The 22,635-nt window shown below is 34.8% G+C and overlaps 1 protein-coding gene across 11 annotated transcripts in view; it reads right to left on the reverse strand.

Moving 5' to 3' along the window:
• The window catches only part of LOC105227973 (uncharacterized), a 193,251-nt gene that overhangs the window by 25,696 nt on the left and 144,920 nt on the right, over positions 1 to 22,635 (reverse strand). For 9 of the 11 annotated variants that reach the window (XM_049458906.1, XM_049458909.1, XM_049458908.1 and 6 more), the window contains 7 exons: positions 8,759 to 8,779; positions 5,278 to 6,506; positions 3,825 to 4,177; positions 3,422 to 3,621; positions 3,174 to 3,351; positions 1,744 to 1,797; positions 955 to 1,555 (listed from right to left, as the gene is read on the reverse strand). In XM_049458906.1, the coding sequence (XP_049314863.1) occupies positions 955 to 1,555; positions 1,744 to 1,797; positions 3,174 to 3,351; positions 3,422 to 3,621; positions 3,825 to 4,177; positions 5,278 to 6,506; positions 8,759 to 8,779 (2,636 nt within the window). The remainder of the gene's footprint in view (positions 1 to 954; positions 1,556 to 1,743; positions 1,798 to 3,173; positions 3,352 to 3,421; positions 3,622 to 3,824; positions 4,178 to 5,277; positions 6,507 to 8,758; positions 8,780 to 22,635) is intronic. The other 2 variants (XM_019990920.3, XM_011207554.4) reach the window with 1 other exon arrangement.

A 22,635-nucleotide genomic window follows, 5' to 3' on the forward strand; every position in this document is an offset into this window, starting at 1 on the left:
AATGTGCGCAATATTTAAAAAAAATTTGGCAAATCACTTTCATAACTTTTCATATTAAATATTCTATAGTATCCATGTAGTCTTTTGGAGTGAAAAATTTTCAGAATTCCTTAAACTAATTTTTAATTAAGTCTTATTCTGCTTAACCATTCGGTTATAAAAGTAAAGGAATATGAGACCTAGGCCTTTTAGGCGCGAAATTCGTACTTTTGAAGCCATTAACGATTATTTAGGCACCAGTTAGCTCAGATTCCGAAGGATTTGAGCGGTGAAATTCAATAATGTACTTAGATTTTCATTACTTGTACAAAATAATTCAAAATATATACTTCAATCGTATTATAATGTTGTTTTGTTAGTCACTTTAGACTATAAATTTTCTCTACTTTCCAAAAAATTAAAATAGTTATTAAAATAAAAAATAATAGTTCATAATTATAACCTCAAAGTGTAATGTCATATTTATTTAAAAATAATTAGATTAAATATGAGAAGCTTTTAACATTAAATCTTCTAAATTCATTTTTTTGAGAAACTGTATAAGAAATACTGTCTCCTATACCAAACTGCCAGTGTACAACAGGAATATAATCTAAAAATTCATCCACGATCCTTTTGAATTCAGTGCGAATATATTTTATTATAAATATTGTATTATTTAAATCCTTTTGCTAAATTTGTTTCACTAATACAATTTCTAATATTCAGTGCAATTATTAATAAAAAGTTAAAACAATAACCGCCACCAACAACTGTCTGAACTACGAGTAATTCGAAATACAAAAAAACGAGCCAAAGCATTGCCAACTCACACCAACAATTTTAGACAAGTAAGAGAGTTCAACAATTTCTTTTATATAAAATGTATGTATGTATATTTATACATACTAAATACTGTCAACATAAATTCATCACTTCATACATACATTCACCACTTTCTACTTTTCCACTTACCTAAATCGATTTTCGTCTTTGTAACGGTATTATCCAGAAGTTCATGCTGCGGCACGGCGGCATCCAATTCATCTTTAATTGGCACTTTACGTTCCACAGTCGCCGTTTTGACACCCTCGCCATCGGGTGATAGATCGGAAATCTCCGTATCGGACAATTCCGTCTCGAGTTTCTGGAACAGTGGTTTTGGCGGCGTTTTACGCATCATTTGTGGCGTCAGCTTGAGCGTAGCGCTATCGTAGGGCAAACCAACGGGAAAGCCGGCCTTACGTTGTGTCTCCTGCAGTTCGTGTTCCAAATTGATGACACGATCTTTCAGTTTCTTAACAAGTGCATTGTATTCGGTGTCTTTCTCCTGCAACAGTTGTTGGTAGAATTCCTCGCGATGACACATGTCCACTTCGCGTTGTTGGTATTCACGTACCAAACGTTTGGCTTTGTTGTATTTCTTATCCAGCGCCATATATTGCGCTTGTGATTGTTGTAACATATTCTGTAGATTTGAAGCCTCTTTTTTGATATTGGTGAGCTCGCGTTCGCTTTGACGCAGACGCTCGCTGAGTAGCTCATTTTCATTGCCGGTGGTTTCCAGTTTGACGAGCTGATGTGGAAGGAGAAATAAACGATTAGTACTTGAAGAAAAGTGTGGATAATGTGAAAATGAAAGCGCATGCGTACACAAAAATAATTATGGCAAAGAAAAAGCGTCGTGAGTATGGTTAGTAATGGTAAGCAAAAATAAATGTTTAATAATAAAGTAAAAATGCAAGAAATAAAGGCGACACCTACCTTACGCTTAAGCGTATCAATAATGTCGTCTTTCAACAGGCAACTCAATTCGCTCTAAAAAAAACATTAATGAAAAGAAACAACATTCAAAAATAAAATTTATAACAAAAGAAGAAAATAAATACACTTCGGCTGCACCGAAGCTATAACACCCTTTACAGGTGCATTTTTTATAGCATAAAAGTATATATAAATGTAAATATCTTTAGCTTGATTTCGTTAGATTGGTTTGTATGGCTGCTATATGCAATAGTGCTCCGATCGGAACGATTTTCACGGAAATTGTAACGTTGCTTTGAAAAATATGCCAAATTTCGTCAAGATATCTTGTCATATAAAAAAAGTTTTCATACAAGGACTTGATTTTGACCGATCACTTTGTACAACAGCTATATGCAATTGTGGTCCGTTCTAAACAATTTCTTCGGAGATTGTACTGTTATTTCAAACAATAATCCATGACAAATTTCGTAAAGATATATTGTAAAATAAAAAAGTTTTCCATACAAGGACTTTATTTTGAACGATCAGTTTGTATGGCAGCTACACGCTATAGTTGACCGATCTGAAAGATTTTCCCGCAGATTATATCACTGTTATTGGCAATAATCCATGCCAAATTTCGTAAGGATATCTTGCAAAATAAAAAAGTTTTCCATACAAGGATTTGATATTTATTAGTCAGTTTATATGGCAGCTATATGTTATAGTGATCTGATCGGAAAAATTGGTTCGTAGATCTGGAGCGATGCCTTGGTTAACGATCTGTATAAAATTTCGTGCGGATACATTGTCAAATAAAAAAGTTTTCCATATGAGAACTTGATTTTCAGCCATCAGACTTCATGGGAAGAAACGGATAGAGATCAGTTCGATAGCTCAAAAATTTTAGGTGTACAGTCAGATAGATAGACAGACTCAGCTTATCAAGCTAATCATTAATTTTATATTTAATATATATTTTAGAGGGTCTTCGACTATTACTTCCGGGGATTACAAACTTCGTGGCAAACTGTTTAGGGCTAAGAACCGAAGAAGTGTTAAGAATTATTATGAACAAAATTACTTAAAAAATTATTACGTTAAACTTGCACAAAAAGAAAGAAGAAAAAACACACAAATAAATGCAAAAGTGAAATTCGGGCAAAAACGAAAGAGCACATGAATTCGCTAAAAGTTATTTATAGTTATTCGTTTGAACCAATTACCGCTTTATGCTGCATTTTCGTAACGTTTTGTAACGTTTTTAGCGTTTATTTTAGTTTTTTCGTACATATTCGTTTTGTTTTCGTAATATTTTTCGTGAATCCACGTCATAAGTAAATCACATAAAGAAACATATAAAAGGTTTAAACAGATTAAAACTCTTCGAACACTCCAAACGGTTTATTAAAGTCCAAAAATTTTCATTACGGCGACATTTTACATACCTCCTGTAGCAGCCTCTTCAGAGACTCTACCTCCTGTGAGTGTGTAGCCTCGACCTCCATTGGATGTTCGACTTGTACGGGACTCGAGGGTCCCTCGCAAACACTAGAGTTGGCCGAAACGGGTTGTGTGGAGTCCTCCGAGTAGTCGAGCGTGCGACGCAAGTACTCCTCTTGTTGTCTAAAAACCACAAAATGCACATATATAGAATTAACTGTTAGTAAAAATTCTTTCAAATCCACGGACTTACCTTTTCAGTCTCTCCTCCTTCTCGCGATCCGCTTGCAGACTCAGGCGTATAAGTTGCGCCACCTCGGAATTTTCCGGATCACGTTCACGTCCAATTTGAAATTTCACCAAACCGGAAGTGTTGCGTAATACCGATGCGGCATACGCTTGCGTAACGCCCACTAAACTCTTGCCATCGACTTCGATGATTTGATCGTTGACCTGAGCAAATTTAAAAGTTTTAACTAAAGCAAGTACAAATGCGCTCCCAAACACCCAGCCACCAAAACTAAATATATACCTACATATATATATGTCTATATATAGATATATGTATGTAGATGTATATGGCCTGATGGATCGATGCCGGGAGCTGACCATAATGTACACACCGTCGGTGTCAAAACTTGAAAATTTCAACTCACCTGTATGCGTCCGTCGCGTGCGGCCGCGCCGTTATCGGTTATCGTCTTTACGAATATACCCAATTTTTCGAGACCAGCATCGGCGCCAACGCCCATGCCAATAATGCTCAGACCTAAACCTTCGGGTCCTTTCATCAATTCCACCGGGAAGACGTGCATCTTTTCGACACGCTTCTCCAGCTCATATTCGGCTGAAGCGGCAACGGGATCGACATCTTCATTGCGGCGATCATAATCAGTTACGGAGAATGTTGAAAATACTTGTATGGGTCCCGAACTAAAGCGTACTTTGGTATTCTTTTTCACTGGTATTGGCGGGTAGGAGAGTTCATCGTCATCAAAGTCCAGCAGTCCTAAAAAAAGAAAGACGCAGTAGAAAATAATATTATTTGGAGACCTTGGAAATAAGTTCGGAACATTCAGAGAAAAAAGTTGACGAACACTCAAAGGGAGAACCAGTAGAGCTTATATCTGTTTTGTATTAATAGAATAGGAATATAGAGACGGCAGTTATTGTTGTTGTAATGGCGGAAAACATTCACCAAATAAGAATGCGGAATATTGCCGAGTTTACAGTGCTTGGCCGGGTATTAATTAAAATGGGAATTTCTTTCAGGCAGTACTGCGGGGTTGAGAGACCGGTTGCGGTTAAGTTGACCCATAGGAACGGTTAATAGAAACTGGAAATAACTAGATTTAAGGAATCCCGGTTTTAGGGAATTCTACTGGGTTGAGAGCTCCGGTTCCGGTTACGTGGACCCAATTGTCATAGGAACGGTTAATAAAAACCAGGAAAAGTTTTAGGGAATGCTACTGGGTTGAGAGTCTCGGTTCCGGTTACGTGGACCCAACTGGAAATAGTTTTAGGAATTGCTGCTGGGTTGGAAGACCCGGTTCCGGTTACGTGGACTCAACTGTCATTGGAACGGTTAATAAAAACCAGAAAAATTTGTAGGGAATGCTGCTGGATCGGTTCTGGTTACGTGGACCCAACTGTCCTAGGAACCATTATAGCTTTAGGGAATGCTGCTGGGTTGAGAGACCCGGTTCCGGTTATTAATTTAGACTGGAAATAGTTTTAGGGAATGCTGCTGAGTTGAGTCCCCGGTTCCGGTTACGTCATAGGAACGGTTAATTAAAACAGGATAAAATTTTAAGATTTGGTTAAGTGGATACGACTGTCATAGAAACGTTTAATTAGAACTATAAATAGTTTAGGGAATATTGGTGGGTTAAGAGCTCTTTTTAACATAAAAATTCGTGTCAATTTGTCAAACCGATTGACTTAAGAACGAGGTCCGAGCGCCTTCGACAGTGCAGGACGACGCAGAATATTTATGTGAAATTAAACATTCAGAGAATTTTGATGGACTGTCGCAGAGCTCTTCTAGTAAATGCTAATTAAACCCTATCAAGAGATTATTAACGGAAAATTAAGTTGACGAAAACTCACCAGGAACTTCCATCCAAAAGTTGCCATCTTCAAAGTAATGCACACCTGACTCCACATAGACTTCCTTACTCTTCACTGGCGGATATTCGGGTATGTAGAATTGTGAGTCGTCAAGTTCTGCACCAAGACTGGTTGTTGTCGTATTTGTATTAATTGAATGTAGTTCACCATCGGCTAATGAGTAGGTCGAATTATGTTTGCTTGAGATTATGCTATCATCGATGGTTGTCGTCTGATTAAGAGTGCCATCCGATTGTGTTGACTCTACGGACACAATCGATTCTTGCAACGATTCGCCTGTTTGACCATGTGCCGTTAGACTGCTTTGATCTTGGATAAATGTTTGGTTCAACAGTGATTGCTGTGACTGCAGCTCTTGTTTGCTGGGCGATGTTTGCGTGTCTTGTTGTTGTTGTATGAAAAGTGTCGAATCATTGTCGGCATCGTAGCTGGTCTCGACTTTGGAAGCTGTTACCAACTCGGAATGTTTACTTTCAACGCGACTTTCAACACCAACACCCACACCACCACCAGCGCTGCCACTTTGACTGTCCTCTGAACGTCGGCGTTCGCTGGCAGCTGTGCAGCGGGAAATTAGCAAATTCTCAAGACTGCGATTAGGCGCTTCAAGTACGTCACGTAGCCATTCGGGCTCATCGTCGTCATGTGTATTATTATTACTATTATTGTTGGAGTTGCTGTTGCTGTTGGCCTTGTTAGTTACAGCATTGGAGCTGTCCGCTTTTGTGAAGGTCGCATTCAAAATGTGTGCAGGTGCGGCGCCAATGCCAACTATGTCGACATCCCCGTCGTCGTCGTCATCATCGTCGTCCTCCTCATCATCATCGCCCTCGTTGCGGACGTGCTGCTCCTCAGCCGGTTGCCGCTCGACAGCAAAGGCAAGACCACCTTCGCCGTTAGCTGTTGCTAATGTGACAGTTATTGGATTACTTCCGCCACTTGCAGGAGCACGTAGGTCACTAGCGGCTGTGCCAGTATCAACTTTGGCGACGTCAGCAACGGCGGCTGTTGCTGTAATAACCTTTCGGTCGTGTTGTTGTTCGGCTGTTGGCGGTGATTCTGGTTGTGTTTCTTCGATTAGACTTTTAATGCTCGTCGGTGAAGTGGCTGTGGCGACAACAGCTGCGACGGCCACACCCACAGTGGGCGCAGCGGAGAGTATCTGTTCGACTTCTTTGGCTTGTTCGTCCGAGAGCAACGACTGTTGTCTGTTGTCGATAGTTGTTGTTGTTTTTGTTGGTTGGTGTATGAGTGTGTGGGGGTATGCGTTTGGTGCGTGCAGGCGGAAGGCATTCAGGCAAATGCAATCAAATTCCAAATGCGCCGATTAGTGGCAGCGAGAAATATTGTCGAAGCGCAGGAAGAAGAAGAAGAGAAAAAAGAAAGAGGAGATACAATTATATTGGTAATTCTTGGCAAACAAATGGTGTTGGGGCAAAGTGCTGTAGAATTTTATTATTTTTGTGTAATCATAAGTTACCGTTGCTTTCATTTCAAATGCGTTTTGTTATGTACATAAGTATGTATGTATGTTTGTGTGGGTATACACCAAGCTCTTAGTTCCCTTAAAGAATTTTAATTATAACTTATAACCAATATCCTTGTGTAAGAGTTAAGTTAAAATTATGGAAGGCGCAATATGGTGTCTATGGTGGTCTAAGCTTTCCAATACTTATTTTTAATATATATAGTTAATAGTAAAAATTTTATAACAGTAATTAAAGTTAAGAGTTGTATAGATTGTAAATCAAGCAATTTGCTTTTGATTATACATAAAGGTACTGAAAGGTTCTAGGAAGATCCGACGTTGTCGAACCAAATTTTGTTCAGCGATGAGGCTCATTTCTGGCTCAAAAGGATATTTAAAAAAGCAAAATTGCTGCTTGTGGGACGAAGAACAATCTGAAGAGATTCAAGTGCTGCCATTTCAGCCAGAAAAAACAACGATTTGATGTGGTTTATGGGCCTGTGAAGTCATGGGTCCATATTTCTTCAATAATAATGCCGATGAGAACGTAATCGTCAATGGCGACGGTATCGCGCCATGATAATCGACTATTTGATGTCTGAGATTGAAGCTCGTGATCTTGGCGACATTTGGTTTCAACAAGACGGCATCACTTCCCACGCTTCGCATCAATCAATGGATTTATTGAGAGAACACTACAGTGAGCAGATAATTTTACGTTTTGGGACGGTCGATTGACCACCAAGATCGAGTGATATCACAGCGATAGACTTTTACCTTTGGGAATATTTAAAGTCTGAAGTCTATGCGGACAATCCCGCTTCGATTCAGGACTTGAAGAATAACATCACGCTTGTCATTTTTCGAAAATTGGACTTAACGGAGGACCATCTAAAATGTAGCTGCGGCCAACATTTGAAAGAGATAATCTTAAAAAAAAAAAGTGTCAAAGAATGTTTTTTCGAATTATAATAAACATTCCACATTAATATTGAATTTTTTTTTTTTTTTTTTTTAAGTAGGGAACCTCGAAATGGATCACGCTCTATATAAAAAATCTTATTATTACCCTAAGTCGAGTACTTAAGAGGCAAATTTTAATTTAGCGAGCCAAAAATATTAATTTTTAAACAAAATTCAAAATATTTTATACATATGCATACAATTTTTAGTTTCCTCTAACTGTTAGCTAACCAATATATAAGTATTTTTAGTTTTCTCTAACTATTAGCTAACCAATACATAACCATTTTATAACCAAAACTCTAACTTTGTTTCATTGCGAGTGGTTTATATTGTAGCGTTTTTTCTTCGCCTGTAAACTTATGAGAAGTAAATTTTTTGGCTAAATTTTTAGTTAAAGTTTCAGTTAAAGTTTTAGTTAAAGTTTAAGTTAAATTTTTAGTTAAAGTTTCAGTTAAAGTTTAAGTTAAATTTTTGGTTAAAGTTTTAGATAAAGTTTCAGTTAAAACTTCAGTTAAAGTTTTAGGTAAAGTTTCGGTTAAAGTTTTAGTTAAAGTTTTAGTTAAATTTTAGTTAACACAGCGTGGATTTGATAATTGTATTTATTTTTAAGAAAGTAAAGCAATTTTAATTAAATGTGCACCCTATACCACTCATGCATAAATTTTTACTTAAAACGCTCAAAAAAACATACTAAAATTTTGAATCCTTCAAGTCAGCTATTAATAACTTAGCAAACATTACTTAATTTAACAACTTTAAATATGCATATTTACAAATTAATTAATGTAAAAGCAACATGCAATAATACTTAAATCCACACAATCTCGCACACTTTATAAGCACAAGCACCATAATCAAAAGCTTATTCTACGGATTAGTACACCAAAGCAGCTAAACAATCGAAAACAATTAACTAAAATTAGATTATTGATAATAACATGCAAAACAATTAAGCTCAAATACATAAATAAAACATAAACCAAAACATAACTTTTCACATAAAAAAATACTGAAACAACAACAAACCTGATTTTGCTTTCCAAAATTCTACGCACAGCAGACAAAGGAAGATTGCATTGTATTTATGGGCACAAGTTGCCGACACACACAGTCAAATCGTTGTGACGATAAGGCGCCAATGACAGCATTCACATGTCAAACGCACACACAAACACATATACGGCAGCAGCAGCAGCAAAGCATAGCAAAGAGGATGCAGCGCAGTCGGCGACAGGACAATAGTCATGCACAAAACGAGACAATCATAAAAACGCGTGAAGATAAACGCAAATAAATGCATGCGACGACATTCATGTGACATACATACACATGTATGTGCGATGGTGTTGGAGTAATGCAATACGTTTTACGGCACAAATGAAATTTTAAGCGATGCAAGCAAGTTGTACGTATGTATATGTAGAAATAATAGCAATAAAAATAACGAAATAAAAGAAAAATGTAGAAAAATATAATAATTGTCGAGAGAACATGCAAAACAGGCACTACATTAATTAAAATGCTAAACTACATAAAAAAAAGTATTTAAAAATGTCTTATTATGCTTTAATTGTACTTTTCAATGATGCTACATGCTAGACATAACATGAAAAACAGCTACCCCTAAGTACATACATACATAAATAGTAATGGTCTGATGAAATCTACTACTATGAACAAAATAACTGTATATTACATATTTTATCTATTATTTCTATTACTTATGTATAGTAATTACTTTGAATACTGCTACCGCAATGTTTTGAATTATAATACCCACTACTTGCAATCATTGCTGATTACAAACTTCGAATCGTTGCTAAGTCATAATTACTTTAGTCGCTAACTACTAAACTTGACTCGAAGCCAGCATTGAAGTCGACTCTCAATACAGTATTGATATTATTTAAGCTATAACGACTTCCTTGAGTACTGCTATCCTTCAATTACTATCCTCACCACTTAGAATCATTCAGACTATAAACTTTTAATCGTTGCTAAATCCAATCCTAGCCAAGCCAAGTTCAAATGATTACTTTCCTGACCTGACACGAGCATTGTGGTTGACTCCCTCTCATTATAGAATAGAAAAATAAGTATTTTTTATTTGCTATTCTATAATGAGTACTTTAAGTATTGTACTTTAAGTTACAATTACAATGCTCACTACTGGGCATCATCCCAGATTCAATCGTTGCTCTAAATAACTTGACTTTAAATGCTTACTTTAAAGGCGTAAATCTACAATTTTTTTGAAGTTGAGTTTTCTTAAACGTTGCCGATTACTTATAATATTTTTAACGTGGTAATGTTTGATCATAAGTACTTTCATTCTAAGTTTATCTTGCCAGTCATTAAAACGTTTAAAAGCAGCCGGTTACATTCAAAAGCAAGTAATTTTGGCGTTCTTTGAGTTGAAGCCGTTGAAGAGACGTTGAAAGACGATTTTCCATGTGAGAATTGCTGCCTGAATGTCCCAAAAAAATATTTTCTCATTATTTGCTGATTGGTGATGAAAAATGGATCCATTAGGACAACCAAAACAAAAAAAAATATGTGAAACCCGGCTTTAAAGGTCAGCCTTGAACAAAAAAAATCATATGTGAAACCTGACCAACCCACAAAATCAACGACAAAGCCGAATATCCATGACATCCAAGAAATTTCCGTATTAAGTGAAATCAAAACGGCATGTTTGTGAGCTTCTAAAATCGGTTGAAATAATTAAGCGATTGCCGAAAAATACCCGATTTTTCTGACTTAACACAAGAAAATAATGTTCCATCACGACAAAGCTCGGTCTGCTGTCACAGGACCGTTTAAAATTTATTACGAAAACAGTGACTGAAAAGTTTTGCAACAGCCGCCTTACAGGCCATACCTGGCCGCTTTTCACCACCGTTTGCTACGGTCAATGTAGAACGATCTCACTGGAATACGGTTCACATCAGTACAGGCTATCAAAAATTGGCTTAAATTATGCTTGGCGACCAAGCCGGTGCAGTTCTTAGTCTTTTGGGATGTAATCCACAAATTGTAAGGAAAATGAGAAAATGTTTATGCTTCAGTTGGGAAGTCTTCATTTAATTTTTATTGACCTTAAAGATCTGGTCTACTTTAAATACACAAATTTATCACTCGAAAATATTTCTTCTCTTCAGGCAAGTGTTGCTTAAGGGGGGAGCCTGCTTTTGAAGCTTCAAAAAATCGAATTTTTGTTTTTTGCTTAAATCTTTTTAAAAATAATCTAAGAATATGTCCCCAAAGTTTTAGATGGAAATTCGAAATATTTTATATATATATATAAGGATATAGTGACTCAGTGTAGCAGATATATGTATGAGCGCTTGGGCTGAAAGCGAAAACTTTGAGGTGCGATTTCTAGGTTTTTAATTTTTACGATTCTTCTTAATTGACGGGCAGGATAGAAAAAAAACTAGACGTCGTATGGAATTGAGACACAGTTTATTATCTTTGGCATAAAATTATCTTCTATTAAAACTAAAAAAACTAAGGAAAGTCAAGTTTGAACATATTTTTAAACAACATAAAGTAAAATTTTTTTTGTCAGTGGTTTTTGACAAAACCTTTCTTTGTTACCTTTTAAAAAAATTTGTAAAATTTTACACTTTTTTTTAATTTTTTTTAGTTTAACTAGAAGATAAATTATTAAAAAATATGAATCTCTTTGAATTTTTTGTTTCCGATAGAAATTTCCCGCCGTCCGACAAATGCACATGCGAAATGCATCGGGCGGAATATCAAAGATTTCGTACCCAAAAAATTTGCGAATATATAACTATAAACTTAAACCAACTTAAACTTAAATATATAACTATAAACCCTAGAAATTTCGCTTTAATCAATTATTTCTTTCCCTCCCAAAAAAAACCTTAAAAAAATGGTTTTTCTGAGTTTCTAAAGCCGGCTCCTCCCCTAAGTCCGCAATTTGTCGATTCCAAGACATTCTAAAGCATTGCATTCATTCATACCTAAATTGACAGGGTGGTGTGGTTTTTGGTCTGTTGGAATCATCGATTCGCACTTCTTCCGAAATCAAGCTGATTACTGTTCGTGGAGAGCGGTATAGATAGTTGATAACCAACTTTTTATGGTCGCAATTAGAAGAAGTTGACCTGGACAACTTCTGTTACCAACAAGACTGTACTACATACCACACAGCACGTACAAGAACCAAATTATTGCAAGAAAGGTTTGGGGATTGGATTATTTCAAGAAATTGTGACATTGAATGGACGCCAGGCAGTTCTTATTTAACACCATTGGACTACTTCCTGTGGGATTATTTGAACTCATTGGGCTTTAACTATAAACCAGACACTCTTCAAGCTTTAAAAGTCAACATTGAACGTGCTAGATTTGGCAAACAACTTAATTTAGTGGAAAAGTAGACGAAAATTGGGTTCAACGAATTCGCTCCTGCAAAAGAAGTCGTGAAGTTGCTTTTTGTTTAAAATTAATTAAGTGATTATTTCAAAAATAATAAAACAATAACGCATAATGATAATGAAATAATCGTATGAAAATATTTAAAATCAAATGATTTCAATAAACTTTCGCGAAAAGACAAAAAAGCTGACGTCAATTTAACTGCGTTGTGATAATGTAAATAAGCAAATGAACATGAAATCAACTGTTGATGAAAACATCAAATTAAATAACATTTAATTATGTTGATTATGAAAACATTACAATGGAAAAACAGTCGAGTAAACAAAGAAATTTATTTTTCTCCCAACACAGTAGACAATTGAATTGAAAGGCAAGCAGGAGAGAGAGGACAGCACAATGGTAATTGCATAAAAAAGCGCAAAATAGTACAAATAAACGCCGATAAATAGTGATGATAAAAATAAAAAAAGAAAGAGCAACATTGCACATTGACGCACGCGGGCAATCACACACACACATGCGCGCGAGCACTCGCACTGACAGTCATTACAGAGTGAGTTAACAAGGATAATAAGCAGTGCAGTGAAAACACTTTATAACGGTATTAATATTTATTACACCGAAGAGCGAAATGGCGGTCGGACACGCGTTTCCACAGCTCACAGCTTTTAGCTTTAAAAGCGTGCCGAGCACGGCTAGTTAACTGCGGCCGCCATGAAGACCAATGTAAATGCGGTAAATATAAATGAAGTCCTTATGGCGTGGCTAACTATGCAAATTTCTGCGAATGCACACATAGGTGTATGTGTGTGTGTGTGTGTTGGCAGGTGTAAAAATGAATTTTATTGCTTGTCCCAACGTGGCAGTGGGTGGTGGACGGCGGGCGTGGCGGCTCAACAATAAATGCGCATTAATTGCCACACTTCAGTCAAGTGAAAGAAGGCGAGATATCACAAAACTACCGTTATGCGATTAAGTGAAGAAGTGGGCGCGCCACGCCCTTCCCTGGCACTTTGATTTACAGTTTTTTTTCGTGTTTTGCTTGTTGTATTACTATTATGGACAGCAGGCCGAGCCGTGAGCATAATAAATAGCCAACGGCTGAGGACTGATGGTGGCCTGGTGGCCGGCCGGTCGGCATGCCAACTGACGTAATTGGACAAGTTATGAGCGGCCAATGCATTTGGGCCACTGCACTGATTGGCATCAACATTGTCAGCCGTTTCGACAATATTTACACAGCACACACTCACACACAGCCGAGTGTTTTTTGTATATGTGACTTAATGGCACTACAGCGGGAGTTCAGCAAAGGCTTATATTGATGATATAGTGTTGGTATAGCCTGCGCTAAAAGTGTGGCACAAAGCCCAGTGCATATATGCGTGTGAGTGTGTGTTTGCTCAGTTTTCGGCGTGGATTTAATTTCAATTTACAACACGCTTTAACATGTGCTTACGTACAAACAAGTAAGCTTCTGTGTATAGATGCGTACATATGTGCATACATATATATATAAACATACATACATATATATACATATACATATATAATTGTAGCATCATGTAGAGCTTTGCAGCATTGTTTTTGCTATACATCAGGTAATTGTACGCCTCGCGCTGTGCGCTAGTGACGCTAATAAAGCTTGCTGCCAGCTGAGAGTTAGCCATAACCAAGCGGAAACCGCAAGCCAGTGTGTGCGCCACCGTTAAACCACTACTGGCACTTAACTACGGTACATTGCAGTATTAGAACCGATTTGCTGGCGTTTGGTGAAAAAACAATAACAACAACACTTTTTATACTGAAACATTATACGACTAATGGCGTGTCTATTTCGGTGAAATGAAGTAAGCTGCTGCACAGTGGGCACAGCAGCATGAAATTAAAGTATAAAATTTGTTTCTTTGTTTCAAATAAGAATTAATTTTAGAAAAAATATTTTGAAAAAACATAAAGACTATTTAAAAAAATTATTAAAAAAATTGTAATTTATAAAAAAAGTAAAGAAGGCATAAAAAATATTTTCGAAGTTATAAAAAAAATTTGGAGATTATAAAAAATATTTTTAAGATTGAAAAAAAATATTTTTAAATTTATAATAAAAAAATTCAAGAAATTATAAAAAACACAATAGTTGTAAAATTACAATAACAAAATTGCAGAAATTAAAAAAAATATATTTTTAAAATTATAAAAAAGAATGAAGCGAACTTATAAAAAATGTATGTTTTCTAAATTATTATTTGAATTTATTTTTGAAATAATATTTAAACAAATTATAAAAAAAATATTTTTAAAAATTAAAAAACAAATTTTAATTTAAAAAAAATTTTGTTTAATTTAAAAAAAATATATATTTCAGAAAATTATAAAAAAAGTATTTTAAAAATCATAAAAAAAATGATTTTAAGAAATTATGCAAAAAAAATTTTAAAAAACCTATAAAAAAAAAAAAACTTTAAGAAATTATAAAAAATTTTTTTAAAAATTAAAAAAAAAAATATTTAATTATAAAAAATATTTTTAAAAATTAAAAAAAAAAAATATTTCAAAAAATTATTAAAAAGAAGTATTTTAAAAAATCATACAAAAATTATCTTAAGAAATTATATTAATATTTTCAAAAATTTTCCGGGCAACTTAATTATGTTTGTACTTGTTCAGAAACCATGCGCTGAAAACTATGTTACAAATTGTATTACTTTTTTTGTTGTTACTAACTTACGGGCCAAACTCATTTCTGAATTTATTTGTATTCAAGGGAAAATACCAAAAAAAAAATAATAATAATTTGGATAACAGTCAGGAAATTAAATTTGTTTAAAAAGCATATACGCCTAAAAATATGCTAATAAAAATACAAGTAAAAAATTTTCAAAATAGTTTTGTAAAAACTAAGAGTTTAGAGTAAATTATTCTTGTTTAATAAAGTGGTACAAAAATTACTACCTGCAAACTAGTTAAAAAATAAGTAATACAAATACAAACAAATAATTTTCAAAATTGTTTTATAAAATCAACGAGTCTCTTTGATCACACACTAGATCACTTTGCTGAAGATTTTAATAAGAGAAAACTACTATTTTTGATCCAAAAATAATAATAAATAAAAAATAATCGAATGACCCAAATCTAACTAGTTGCAAACTAGTTAAAAAATAAACAAACAAAAAATTAAAAATAAACCCAAAAAAAATTTCAGAATATTTTTATAAAACTTTTATTATTTTTTCATATATTTTATTTGCAATAAAATAGCTTTTATTACAATTACAACTTTTTTATTTTTAATGACTGCAAAACAGCACACCGTCCAACCAAACAACACGAATTCGATCGCTCGACACAAAATATGGACATTAAATTTGCCAAACAAACGCCTAACCGACAAGTAAAGTACCCAATTACGGGTGCTACTAAATTTTTAATAATGACAAATAGGCGCAATGCAACTAACTGGCGTGGCAACTCACGGCAAACACGACGGGAGACACCTAAAAAAAAACAACAAAATCGCATGACTGGAGCCGCTTATTCACCATACAATAGTGGGCAGGGGAGTAGGAGGACAACAAAATTTCATAATGGATTACGGGAGGAAAATATTTCAAAAATTTAATATGTATGTATGTATGTCGCCACACAAAAAGAACACAAATTGCACTAAGAATAGCATTAACACAAACACTAGTGATTTTAATGCAAATACAAATAATATACAACACATGGCAAGTAAAAGCAGGTCGTATGAGTAATCAAAGTGCATTACTCATACGCCGTGTACAACAGCACATACACAAACACGTGTATTTTCGATTTGCACGCCCAGCAGCGACACCTCAAAAACCGCGTTGCAGCATAAATTTAATTCAAAATTCCATTTGCGAACAAATTGAAATTCATATTTTCACTAAAAAAAACAACAACAATAACAACAGCAACACAAAAATTATTAAACATGGACGCGAATTTCCGCTCAAATCACGCTCAGACGCGTCGGACAGTACAAAACGTGTGCGAGTAAAAGGCGCAAACGACACTACCAGCAGCGTATTTTGTGATTAACATATGGCGCGGCGAATGTGGCAACGCTGCGAAGTAGAAACGGGAATATGTAGGCGACGGGTGCGAGCCATAATGGCGATGACGAAATTCTACGCAAATGGAAATGAGGAAAAACGCGCGCTGAAATGGGTAAATGGCGCGAGCAAATGAGGAGAAACGCACACTTATGCAAAATTACACACACACACACACACATACATGTGTCTATGCCAGCGTTCGCGTAAAACAAGGTCAACTGTAATTATTTTGTCATACATTTTTAATTAATTTACACATTATGCACACACACACACATTCAAGCAAAAGACGAAACAACTATGCTTAAGCATGTGGTAGTGCGCATATGCAAGTGTATGTGCGTGCTTGCTTTGCAGGAATGTCAGCAACAATGGAGAAGTGAAAAAGCTAGCAAAAATAACAATAAAGAAACGGCAAAGGCAAACACTACAACAATATAGATTTACACAAGTGTGAGTGTACACTTACAAGAGCGCACATATGCACATATGTAAGTATGTGTGTAGTTAAGAAAGGAGTGAACAAGGAGAGAACAATATTCAAATACAAATAGTAAAAAATATAAAAAAAGAATAAGAGAAGTCACAAAAACATATACAAACACACACATATACACATACATTTACATGTACATGTGTATATGTGAAATATGTAAATGAAGTGGCCAAAAAGGACAAAAGCACGGTATATAGGAATATGCTGAATGGCAACGCAGGCAAAGCGAAGGCAACACCACGTGTGTGCGAAGAAGCCTGCAAAGGCTTATAGTAAAGTAACCTAACAATAACGGTATTGTGTTAAAAATATAACACGCAGTAGTGCGAGCAGTCGCATGAGCCGAAGGTTAAAATAAAATACAAGACACGAAAGGGCTTTGCTGTCAGGCGCATATATTCAAATGAGCAGTGGCAGGCATGACCGTTTCATTACTAATGCGCACTATTATTAGTATAATAGTTTTAGATCAATCCAACTTTACGAAAGGACTTATAAAGTCGAAGTGAAATAGTTGGTGGGTACAAACATCTCTTCCGACATTTTCACTTATTTGAATAAGCGCAAAACTAAACTCAATTCAAACAAACTAGTCAGCGATAGTAATAATTTGTAAAACAGTCGACTGGTCCGAAAATAACTAGTTTTGAACTAGTTGTCGAATTGATAAAAAGTAGTTGTTTCTGTAATATTTTTTGTTTTTAAAATTATTCGTAGTGTGAACACACTAGTCAGAAAGTAGCTGGTTTCGGACTAGTTGCAAAATTGATAAGTGGTTGTTGCGGTAATATTTTTGAATAAAATGTGTGTAAAATATTATCGAATTTTTGGCTTCTTAAAAATATTTTAAGCGTTATTCGACTGGTTCGAAAGTCACTAGTTGTGATCTAGTTGTCAAACAGATAAACATGATTGTTACGATAATATTTTTGAATAGTGTGTGTAAAATATTACCACATTTATGGTTTGGTTAAAACATTTCGGTGTTATTAGATTGGTTCGAAAGTAACTAGTTTTCGACTAGTTGTAAAACTTATAAAAAGTGCGCGCTGCGGTAATATTTTTGGTTTATTAAAGTATTTCAAGCATTAACAGATTGGTCTGAAAGTAACTAGTTTTCAACTAGTTGTAAAATTAAAACTAACTGTTTGGGTACTACTTTTTTCGAATGAAAATTGATTTATATATAGTATGTATTTTTCATTAAACAATTTTGAAGTGATTTGATTCAAGCTAGAAATATGAATTTTATATATTTTTTGTTCTAAAGAACTTTTTTTGTTGTTATTTCAAAGTACTAAATATTCTTCAAAGGTTTTGAATAATCGCTATCATAAGTCTTCCAGCATTAATTAATAATAATCGCCTGACATTTCCATATTATTATAAATCAAAATTTACATACTTAGTCGAAAATACTTCAATAATAGTTTTTAGTAAAAAACTCAACTTCTTAGTTTTATCACTAGGCTACAACCGCCTTTCTATAAATTTTCACTCTTTTATTGCAACTATTTGCTTTCACTCCTCCTTTGTACTCATTCTCAGCATTTTGAGTGTGTACAAAGCACTCAAAGAGCACACGCTCTCTAAATGCTCTAAGAGCGCAATTTCCACGCGCTCGCTCTCTGCAGCCACACTCCGAGGGTGGTAGGCGCCAAAAAATATGCAAGGCCATTTACCACTCAGTGGCCACTACGTCACAACGAGTTGAACACAGGCAGCAAGTAAAAGATTGTACACAATGGAATTGAAAATGCAGTACAAGGTTAGAAGAAACGCAGTATAGGAATGTAAATATGTATCCAATGTAGCTGAGTGTCCTTCAGCATACTCCCTTGAAACAATGGAATTGCATATGCGTCGATGCATTGACAAGCTACCCAAAAAATATTTTCGACACTTCAATACTTCGAGTGGACAGTGCTGGAAGAGTGGTTGGGCTGGTGGAGAAATATGGATGCTAGTTATTTTGCTGACTTTTTTTGGTGCTCGAATATGGGTGTGTGAGAACATGACGTCATATATATGATATTGCGTACATTATTTGAAGACAGGAATGCTTGAAAGGTATAAATTTGGTAAAATTTTCAGATCGCAATGAAATGCTAAGAAAATTCGAAAAAAATGTTGAGGACAGAAATTTTAAAAAGAAGAAAGAACATTGCTAAATACAGATCAGATTCAGGGCAAATATGCAATAATAGAAGAAAAATATTTGCTGGTCGAATTTAGGACCCACAGTAGTGCATATTAAACATACGAAATTAGAAATATCTCTACGAAACATACTCTTATGAGTTTTTAAACTCATGAGCATAGTTATTGCTATTCCTTTTGAGGTTAGATAATCAGAAGCTTATAAAGGATACCAAAACTTTATAGCTTCAAGGCTTCTATAGCATATTAAGCATACAGCCTTGCTTCAACAACTGGGCACGGACTCATATACATATGTACATTCACAGCTAGCCACCAGCGTGTGAGTGACGACGTCACAACATCAAAACTACTATGCCAAGGTGAACTATGACGTAGTGACAACAAAAAATTCCGATAGAAAAACAACTCCACAACATTGAAATATGTACATATGTATATTTGGTGTTATGTAGTTGTCGATTGGCAATGGCAAAGTGTGAACATGTGAAAAATGCACGCCTCAGTTGATCTCATTCGATTGCCAGTTATTTAATTATAAACTGTTGCCGATAAACAACTTAACTAAGGCAATTGCTGGCAGCTGTCAACGGAGTGGGAGGAGCGTGAGCCAAGTATAGAATTTTTTAAATTCATGTTACATCCGCATGTATGTGCAAGTGTGTGTGTGTATGTGTTAAATCAATTTTAGTGCTGTGCTATTGAGTTTGGCTTGAAAGCAAATTTTCGTGTTTTATGAAAGAAAATAGAAAAATAAAAATGAACACAATAATATTACTAATAAGAGTAGCTCAAGGCAAAGCATATACCGTTAAAAGTGGGGTACCACTGTTGTTCTTGCTGCTTTTGGTTGCAACTTTGCATGTAAAAATGAAGCAAGGAATCAAAAATTGTGTTTCAACCATAAGAACACAGTAATATTGCATACTTTTAGGATGATTTGGCGGGAAATTGTTAGAAAATTCATTTACATGGCTTTTAAAAGAAAAGTTCATTTTTCTTTTTATTTTTTAGTACAATGTTGAAACTGAGACACTATATATCAAATATTGGTACTGAAAATTTCTTAAAAAAGGTCTTAAAACCACGTGAACGCCTATTTTAGCTTAAGTTAGGCTAAATGATCGCTCCTAACAGCCAACACACTTGGGCAGTTCAAAACGGCGGTCTGTGTTGCTATCAGAAACTCCTATAAAATTGATCACAAAGATAATCAAAAATCAAAAGAAGCACCTAGAGCCGCTCAAAAATTGTCAGTATCGGCTGTGTCTCTTCCTTCGCCGCAGATATAATATATATTTTAATCTGAGTCTGAGCTTTACAATCAAGTAGAAAGTGACTGACAAACTAATTTGGCTATTTATTGCGGTTATTAGTTTCACTGCATAGATGGCGCTGCGGCCAATATTTCCAAAAATTCTTAGTCACTCTTTGATTTTGCAAATTTTGAGCACATTTTTGCAATTTGGAGAGAATCTTAAATGAGCATATGAAAAAATTATTCGAATGAGTATTGTTGGGGTAGATTTTAGGTTATTTAGTTTGGTCAGCAGTTTCACAGAATAGAAAGATTTCGAAAAATCATATGCTACTGCTCGATTTCGTAAATTTTTTAGTATACAAAATTAGGCTTTAAGAAAAAGTTTTTGAAAGAGTATGATTGGGTTGGTTTTTGGCTATTTAGTTTGGTTAGCAGTTTCGTGGAACAGATGGCACTGTTGACGATTCTTTCTAAAACCTACTATACTTATGTTTTAATCTCAGTCTTGCAAAAGCTGTACAATCGAGGAGAAAGTGACTGACTAACTAATTTGGAAATTTATTGCGGTTATTAGTTTCATGGGATAGATGGCGTTGTAGACTAATATTTTCAAAAATCATGTGACCCTCTTTGGTTTTGTAAATTTTTAGAACATAGTTCAACTTTTGGAATAAAATATTCGAAAGCGTGTACTCGCTTACTTTATAAAAATTCCATGCTGCGAAGAAGTTCTTTACGACGTAGTATATGTATGTAAACCCAGTTTGAGTATCAAACTGTTCGAAAATGTTGTTTGTGTACCTTTTGCTTCAAGTATATACAATTTCAATCTAATCTGATCAATATTTCAATGAGATATATCCCCAAAATCTATCCCAAAATATAAAAAGGAATTAGAGTTTAGTCACAACTGTCTTACTATAAATAAGTTTTTACAAAATACGTGAAAGGTTTGGATCTTTTTCTCTTAAGCGTCTGGCACATAAAGTCAAGCTTTTCGAGCTTGCAGACCCTTTCGAGAGTTTTTTAAGGTGAAATATTCATTTGTGAATAAAAATAAATAAAAAAATTTAATTGAATTTGTATTAAATGTAAATAAATTTAAGAATATACTCCGAAAATGTGATGAAAAGTTGAACCGGCTAATAGCTTTGCAGGTAAGAGCTTATTTGTAAGCATTGTTTAACTTGATGTAATCAGCTCTCAAAAATTTAAACAGATTTTTCTCAAAACGGCTGACGAACGGCTTGAAATTCCACACGATCTCTTCAGATATACTTATCTACTTTTGATCATGGAGTTTTAAAAGTAATATCGATATTTTAAACCACTCTGAAGTGTGAATTCTTTCACCAACAACTACTTATTTCTTTGGCACGAAGGGATTTTGCCAAAAATTAAAGTTTTGACTAGTCCTTTGCGCATTATTGTATGTATTCATCTATTATAACAATAAATTGCATTCACATTCGGATTTGAGCTACTTGTAAGCAAAAAAAATCTGCCTCATCGCCAGAGCATTTTTTTCGTAGGTCATCCTGGAGATCGAGTACGTTAGCAAGGGAATCCCAAATTTTTCAAAATGAATCAGTAATTGTTAAATTGTAAAATTTTATGAAAAAACATTATTTTTATTCATTTTTTAAATAAAATATTTCTTCGAAAAAAAAAAATCTAAAAAATCGTGTTCTTTTGACTGTACAAGTAGCGTTCCAAAGTAAACAGGGCTTAAAAAAAATAGAACACATGGTTTTTTCGGCATAATCAATTTAATATATCCAAAATAGTCTCCTTCTGTTTCAATATAGCGTTTTGCACGGTCCAAAAGCATGTCGAACGAGTGTTTTAGCTCGTTGACCGGTATGGCCACCAGTATGCCGGTGCAAGCCTTTTGAATGGCTTCTACTTCTGCATAACGCCTTTCTTTCATGGGCAAATGCATTTTTCCGAAAAGGAAGAAGTCGCACGTTGCCATATCAGGTGAATGTGGGGTGTGGTTAATCGTTAAAATGTGATTTTTGGTCAAATAAACGGTCACAAGCGTCGATCAAATGATGGATTCTCAGCAATTTTTGGACGACTGAGTTGGCATTTTTTTTTAATATTAGTGCAAAGACTTTGCAAATTAATTATATTAAAAGACAATCTCAGCAATCACCATTTTGTAACAAAAAATATATACACCACTGGCATTAATAATAGGGACGTACCCATTGGCTTAAAGCTAGAAAAACTTGAAAATGTAATTGAATGATCAAATTGCAAGTTCTATAGCGTATTTTATCAGCAGTGCAACTCGAAGCTGGAGAATCGCAACAATTTCTGCTATCTAAAGAAGTTTTAGCAAATACATTACGAAAAATGTGAAACCATAATTAATAATAACTGTCATTTACGCTAAATATGCAACATTTACTGCATTTATGTAAGCTTGTACGTGCGCGTATTAAAAAATCCGTTACACTTTGAAGCAACTTTAATCAACACT

This window comes from Bactrocera dorsalis, chromosome 5 (assembly GCF_023373825.1).
Source record: "Bactrocera dorsalis isolate Fly_Bdor chromosome 5, ASM2337382v1, whole genome shotgun sequence".
In the NCBI taxonomy this organism is placed as follows: Eukaryota; Metazoa; Arthropoda; class Insecta; order Diptera; family Tephritidae; genus Bactrocera; species Bactrocera dorsalis.